The sequence below is a fragment of the Primulina huaijiensis genome, unplaced genomic scaffold (assembly GCF_012295235.1).
Source record: "Primulina huaijiensis isolate GDHJ02 unplaced genomic scaffold, ASM1229523v2 scaffold42201, whole genome shotgun sequence".
Classification (NCBI taxonomy): domain Eukaryota; kingdom Viridiplantae; phylum Streptophyta; class Magnoliopsida; order Lamiales; family Gesneriaceae; genus Primulina; species Primulina huaijiensis.
The window spans coordinates 227,845-235,944 of NW_027360113.1; the positions used below are offsets into that span (position 1 = coordinate 227,845).

Consider the following 8,100-nt stretch of genomic DNA (forward strand, 5'->3'; position numbering starts at 1 on the left):
TATCCCTGAACTATTGAGGATCACACAAATATCAAATTATGTGTTCTAGTTGAGATAGTCAAGTTCAAAGAGTTGAATTTGACAAGCGTAGTTTGATGGAGATAAAACAGATTGCTTATAAATGAGTTTATAAGTTGATTTTATGTAATAGAAGTTGTGGAATTTTGCTTAACTTCTAATTAAGTTAGAAGAGTGAACTGTCTGTTTTAGTGAATGAGTTTACAAAACAGATAACTGCCAAAAATAGACAGGAAAAATTTTTGATTTTCGAAATTTTCGTTTTTCATTAAAATAAAAAGATTTGTATCCTTGATACATCGGTACTTTCTGATCGTCAATCGATATTATAATCGGTTTATAATTATTTATTTAGTAAATTTAAAATATACTAAATAAATAATAAATTATTAGTGATGACTACTATATACAAGATTATCATGAAATAAATTAGAGTAGTATAGAGTTGATTAATAGTTAATTAAGTAATTAAATAATGATTATTTAAATTTATATATGCCTATATATGTGTGTGTATATATGCATTATCAAAAGTTTACTATACATGATATTTTCAAGAAAAAAATATCACATGAGAATTTTAAATACTGAGAATCCTGATAGGCTAATATCTTATAATGACTAAGATATTGTATTTATAATATGTGTATTGGAAAATGAAATAAACTAAAGAAATATAATATTTGACGATATTTAGAGGATATAAATTGAAAATAAAATAAATTAAAAAATATATTATTTGATAATATTTAAAGAATATGATTTGAAAAAGATTTTTGAAAATAAAGATCATAAATAATAGAGATAAATAAAAGATAGAAGTTGGAGATGTCCTTTTGGTTTTCTACACCGACGGACCACAGTATTGGGCTAGCGTGGGTTCCCACTTTCTTATTGTGTTATATTTTTAACTATTCTATATATGACCATGAGTTATGAAATTGTTTGCACAAAGAATGGGGACGTGTCAGGTACTTAAACTAATGAAATTATAATCAATAAGTTGACTTTTCAACCTATTTTTTAAAATAAATTAATAAGAATTCGTTCATTCAATCAAACCTTGACAGAAATGTTTCTAAAATATAATATAATGTTCTTTGTTAGAGAACATATAATCAAATTTAGTCATTTGTATTATGATCATTGTGAGTGGTATTCAAGAAACTAAAAAATGCAAAAGTTAAGACACTACTAATATTACACTTGCAAACTCGTAGAGTCAAGAAGATAAGCAAGCCACTTCTCTGAACCCTTTGATCAAAATAAATTATCAATTTGAAGTTGTCCTTTGGCCTTGATAGAACCAATGGAAATCATTAATAAGTACTAATGTAGAGATACTCATGATAAATTCAGACATTTGTATAGTTATTATTATTATATTATATATATAATCAAGCATTCTGCCCCTTGAGTATTGCTAGTTCTTGGACAAGTGAATCCAAATCTTTGTTAGAACTCCCACCGACCTTGACAGCTTCCACAGCATTGTCTCTCAATTCCTTTGCTCTAATCTTTTCAACCACATCCCCACGCATCGACTTGGCGATTTTCCGAGCCAACTCATCCGGGTCAGGCACTGTGTCGCTACCATTGCACACTCGGACAGCAGCTTTTTTATAATCCACCATCAATTTATCGTCCAAATATTGATCTGCCTCCATGGGCCAGCACAATATCATCACACCAGATGCTATAGCCTCCAACACCGAGTTCCACCCACAATGACTCAAGAATCCGCCCACAGCTGGGTGACTTAGTATCGCGGACTGCGGAGCCCAACCCTTTATCACGAAACCTCGACCCGCTACCCGACCCTCGAACCCATCAGGAACGGACCCAAAACCATCCATCAATTGTTGGGTCGTGGCCTGTTTAACAGCCCAAACGAACTTTACACCACTCTTCTCCAACCCAATAGCCAGAGCCTCCATCTGTGCCTTCTTGAGCAACTTTTGACTTCCAAAACACACATACAAAACAGACCCATCCTCGCACTCATCAAGCCATGACAAAACACCATCGTTGGTTATTGGGCTACCGCCCAAGTTACTGTGCCTACCCAACAAATGCAGGGGACCTACGGTAAAAACCCGTGGATGTCCCATTTTCTCTCTCAAGTAGTCCAAGAACTCGTCTTCCAAGGCTGCTATACTGTTGAACACAAGACCCCAACTCAAAGTATTAGCTATCATTGAATTTTTTACCAGCTCGAAATTGGTATCGGTAACTTGTAATTCCTTATAGCGGCGGAATAGTGTAGGAAGTTCTTCCCAAGTCAGGCATGGCGAGCCTGGTAACTCTTGAAATTTTACCTCAAGCCCAAGTTTCACAGCTACGGAATCTCCCCAAAGATGATCAGAAACCGCAGCAAAAATGGCCGCTGAACAGTAAAAGGTAATTCTTGGAATCTTAAGCTTGCGAGCCAGAGAGTAGGTCCATCCGAGAAAGAAATCAGATAGAATCGCCACTGGTGGATTACTGTGAGAGCCAAACCACTGAGTTATGGGTTCCTGAAGCTTGCTCAAAGCGTTGATCATTGGTATATTCCCCCCGTCTCCAAGATCCTTGATATTTTCAACACCTCGAGGGATTAAGGGGCTGTTTGGTAAGGGGAAAATCAGTGTCTGGATTGAGGGATTGGCCGAGAGAAGTGGAGTCAGAATCGGAAGGTTTCCAGGGGTGATTAAAATGGTTATGCTCAAGTTTCTTTGGGATAGTTGGTGGGTTAGATCAAGAAGAGGGAGCATGTGGCCTTGTGCTGGATAGGGGAAAACTAAAACATGAGCTCCATTTTTGCTGCACGCCTTCTTCTCCATGATTCTTTGGAACGATTCCAAGAATTTGCTGAGAGAGAGAAGGAAATCAAATTTAAGGGCATTGCTAAACCAGTCCACTTATATAAAGGTCTTGATAAATATTGTCCAACTCAAAACTTTTAAGGAACTTGCGTGGCGAAATACTGATGAAGCAAAAATACCAAACAGGAAGCCTTTGGAGTTAACCAGAATGGCCCCACACACATATAATTTTCTATTTATTAAAATTTTTTATTTTTCCTTCAATATTAATTACTATGTTTGAAAATAAAAACATATAACTTTCCTAAAAAAAATAAATCTATATTCAAAAATAGGTTAAAGACGTGTGACTTTTTTGTCTTCAAAATGTCACATAATCGATTCTAAAAAAATGTCACATGATCGCTATGCTGATATTGTGAGAGCATGGAATTTTGTTTCGAACTTTCTCGAAAAGCAATTTCATCTCATAAGCAAAACTTCCTGATGAAAGTAAAATTAAATAAGAGTAAGTATATTATCGAACCATGAATTTATCGAATCTATAGCTATATTGAAAATTAATATTTTTGATATAAAAAAATAATACGTTTTATGATTCGGATAGGACCAGATATTCATCTCACAAAATTGAACCGTGAGACGATAACATACGAGTTTTTGTTATTAAGAGTAATTCTCATATGAGACGGTCTCATGTATCTAGACGGATCAACCAGATTTAGATTTGATGCAAAAAGTAATATTTTTAACATAAATAATAATATATATTTTTAATGATATGAGTCAGATCGGAGATTCGTATGATTCGTACATTCAAACACAAAAAATGTGAATCACACATTTTCGGAAATATTAAAATCATGTACATCTAAAATTTTGATGTTGATGTTATTTGACCTTCCTTTTAAAAAAACATAAGGGATTAAGTGTTTATTTATTTTTCACAAAAAAAGTTATTCTCTCTTTTGATATTTCACAAAAGATTGTATGCAATTGACCCCCTAATTTCATATTAACTCCTTTCCAAAAAAATTCTTATTAAAGTACCAAAAATTATTCTATCTTAATAAATGTTCTAAATTAATAGCAATTTTATATATATATAAAGAAACAATTTGCAAAATTTTAAATCTCATATAATATTTAGAATTTTACACAAAAATTACTTAGAGGAAATCAAAAAGAGTAGTCTCGTGCTAATCTCAATTGTGCTTGGGTGGGTGATGCTCGGGTCCTTTGTAATCAGCAGTGAAAACATCCAATCTAGCTCGATAATTTTCTCTAGGCATGGGAATTCTTACATGCTTCTCCAACTTCATACTCGCAATTTGTGTTTCATGTTTGAGAGCCTGAAAATACTATAAGAGTTCAAAAGAATTATATAATAAATCCATCGAAAATCGGAAGTTCTAATTTACTGTAATATAAGATGAGAAAATAGAAAGTTGGTAGGTCAATTGAAAATTGGAAGTTCTAATTTACAACTCTTGATTTCCAGGTTTTAGGTCAATTAATAGGTTTAGATAGATATATAATTTTAGTTTGGTTTAACAAACAATCATTAAAGGGGCTCGAGTTATATATTTGTATATATAATTAAGCAAGAACTAACTTAGGATGACGATGAGTAGGATTTGAGCACGATTTCATATCATCATCCTCATATATTATGTGCATCATCGTCTCCATTCTCATCCCCGTCTGATAATCCAGTATCTATACCTTACTCAAATATCTTATTACTACGTACACTTGCATTTTTTCAAATTTGAATAACTATGGATATTGCTAAAATATTTCAAATACACTTAAGTTTTGTTGATTGAAAAATAACATCGAGCTTTTTCACACCTTTAAATGTATTTCAAGTTTCAGACTGTTGGACCAGATTAAGTTGTTCAAACAAGGCTTAAGAAGACCAAGTTGTTCGAATTAAGAAGTCAAAATGTAGAAGTATATGAACTTAAGTTGCAAAGCTATCATATGTCAATATTGACCGGCAATCCAAAGTATTCAACCGTTGAAGATAAAGTTGCACTATCCCCGGTCAGAAAAAAGTTAAATCTAAAAAGGTACTAAAGTCAAGCCGTTCAATCAGTTGTCTCATTTGGAAAGATTACACAATATCCTATTAACTTTTGAATGACAGAAAGCTACCTAATTAGGACATGGTGTGTCAACTTATGAAAAACAAAAGATTTGAAGTCGAAAAAACAAAAGGACCATTAGTGAACATTTAATGATATGAAAGTGACACATATATGATGTCGGAAAAACAATATAGATGATCGTTGAAAAAAATCCGACTATTGAAACTTTTCAACTATAAATATGCAGATTTCAAATATGAAGAACTCTCTCGACCAACCATAACTATTTTTTTAAGCCTGCATATTTCAAAGATCTTGAGTACACCTAATCTTTTGATTTCTAGTTTGTCATTCAAGCACACGCTTATCAGAATCATATCAGATCATCAAAGATAAATATGTGCTACTCCAACAACTCAAACCATCAACTCTGACCGTTGGATTTTGTGTTTGCTTTCCGGTGAATAAAGAGTTCTTAAATATCCAGAATTGTAAAGTGGTCAATAAAAGTTTTAGTTAGACAATAATAAGTTCTAACTAAAAAGTAGTGTTATAAGACGTTCTAAATCAAAATCTTTTAGTAGAAACCTTCTTAAGTGGAAGAAGAGATGACATATGAGTTTTTATCTTTTTACGTTTACATTCATATAAAGTCCATTTCAAGTTTTTTATTTCTAAACTGTCAAGTATAATATACCACTAGTCGAGCCGAATCGTTTCCGAACATTTTTTTGTGGTCTAGCAAGTCTAGTCATTCAAAAATACAATATGAAAACCGCTGAGAATGGTTCCAAATTAAGAAAATATTAAAAGTTTTTATTCACCCTTTTCAAACACTTTTTCGATCCCAACATATATTTACCAAATTATTAAGAGAACAATAATAAAAAAGATTAAGCTTAAAAATCAAACTAAACATCATAAAACAAAAAAAAATATTACAAATAGTTTTCTGATTATTATCTTACAAAAATAACAGTAAATTTATAATAACAATTTTCTTCGTTCCGTTCAATTATCATCATTCAAAAAAAAAACATTTTATAATTAATCTTTCTGTAACATATATAAATTATTATAATTTAATTAGATATTCGGATCGGATATGAGTATGATGCAATCAAACCATCCTCTATCATGGAACCCGAAAATCCTCATACCTGATTATTTAATTGGATCCAAAAAATGCTTCCCAATCTCATCTATTCAGATCGGATATCAGATTCTCCAATAGATTCGGAAGAACTTGATATCCTTGGCAAGAACCATCTAAAAAATCGTTTTCGGTCTTTTTCAATGAATTTCCAAATATGTCATTTGAAACTAAATTTTAAAAAAGTTACTCTAGACTGAAATGGTTTTACAATTTCTAGGGAACTACGGCAGTTCCACATTTCCTTTTTTTTAAAAAAAAAAAAAAAAAAATTTAAATCACCATAGTGGGTTGAATAACTTCCATTTGAATTTCGGTAAAATTTTAAACCACCCCTAAATAGAAGAATTTGGAAGAAATAAGTCCCACAACAAGGCCCACGAAACATTTAACCAAGATTGGTATTATAATCAACCAGTATGCTTTCTAAACAGTTTATCTACATTAATCCAACAAGAAAGATCACAAAGACTAAGGTTTACCTTTTTGCTTGAAACAACATCAACATCGCGTCGTCCACCCGAAATGGATTCGCCTACAAATATTAATTTCCAGATAAAATTAATCCAAATATCGATTCATGCACTCCAAATATGGAGAACAAAAGAGAATTTATATGTACATATAGATGATACCCTGAGCTAAAAATGCATCTGAGAGCTGTCCACTAAGTAAAATCAGAATGAGTGAAATTCTTGTAATGAATGGCATGTTTGCCTCTTATCTTCTGATATTGCCTGTTTTGTGAAGCATCCAAAGAGAAATGTCACGTAGAATAAAATGTGGGATTTATAGAATAAGGAAAGATTTAAGCACAAAAGTCAAAGATGTGGTCCAATTTATTTAAAAAAAATTCTACATTCCCAAGTCAAAATTAAAGTAGGGTTTACCAATGCTGCTATTTATACACATGTCTTCAGTTTCACGTTTCACTAAAATAAATGGGGAGAAGAGAGGGGACCAAAATTCAAATCTTGATTGTGTAAATTTTTATAAACATTCGTGTCAGTCCATGTGTTGGCCAGGTTAATTACTTTGTCTTTAAGATCTCAAGTTGCAAGATTTAAGATTCAACAGAACACAAGCATGTAATGGCCAACTGAGACAAAATCAAGCTGGAGTACTGTAGGGGCTGAGGGAATTCCCGGTGGAGTGGTGAAATGTGTAGAGATCGGATAGAATACCAACAGCGAAAGGACCCTGCTGAATGGACACTGACACTGAAAGACTAAAGCTAAGGGAGCAATGAAAAACTGTACGTAAAGATAGTGACAAAAGCATGGCCAAAAAAATGACACATGGCTATAAATCGATTTTGATAATAAAACCGCACAAAATTGTAAAAATGACAAAAATATATATTTAACTTATATATAAATAAATTGTATGCATTAAAAGTTTTATGCTAGTTATTATTTATACCAACAAGAAACACATGATAACCAAATTTATTCAGTTTGGTAGCAAATATTGCTGATTAGTATGACATTAATGTATAGTGATACTCCTTGTCTAATTTTGATACATACTTAAAAATTTCTAGTGTACCGAACATTAGGGTCTGATCACAATTGTAAAATTGAAGATTTCGGGCTTTAGAATCGATTGATTTGGTTACTATACAAGATGGAGCATGGCATAGTACAGATTCAATATGGTTCATATTCGACACGATTCCAATATTGGTTTCAACTCTATATACCCGATTATGATATGTGTTGTGATTTTGGAACCGAAGCCCAAAATGGGTTCGGGTCGGATTGAGGAATTGAAACGTGAAGATGATTTTGAACAAGTTTCTAGCTAGTTGAACAGATTGTACATGATAACTAGGGGATTAGAATGTGTATCTGAAAGCGTAAGATCTACAAGTGTGCTTCGTGCCTGTCTACCGCCATGCATTGTTCGAGGCCAAAAAGGTTAGGGTTAGCATCCCGAGCCATAACTTCTCTGCTTGTACTTATTATATGCATGGATAATTAATTAATTTCAAGGTGGTGGAGTGGAGCACATTTAATAATATCATAAAATT

General features: G+C 32.6%; 1 protein-coding gene across 1 annotated transcript; it reads right to left on the minus strand.

The window, feature by feature from the left end:
• Positions 1 to 1,262: 1,262 nt before the first annotated feature.
• LOC140969542 (flavonol 3-O-glucosyltransferase UGT89B1-like) lies at positions 1,263 to 2,953 on the minus strand. The gene has a single exon (XM_073430912.1). It carries the CDS (start codon positions 2,838 to 2,840, stop codon positions 1,416 to 1,418), a length of 1,425 nt encoding a protein of 474 aa, XP_073287013.1. The 5' UTR covers positions 2,841 to 2,953; the 3' UTR covers positions 1,263 to 1,415.
• Between the last annotated feature and the right edge of the window lie 5,147 nt (positions 2,954 to 8,100).

Bases quoted from the DNA above. Each gene is read 5' to 3' on its own strand.
- LOC140969542 (XM_073430912.1), bottom strand. From the start codon at position 2,840: ATGGAGAAGAAGGCGTGCAGCAAAAATGGAGCTCATGTTTTAGTTTTC.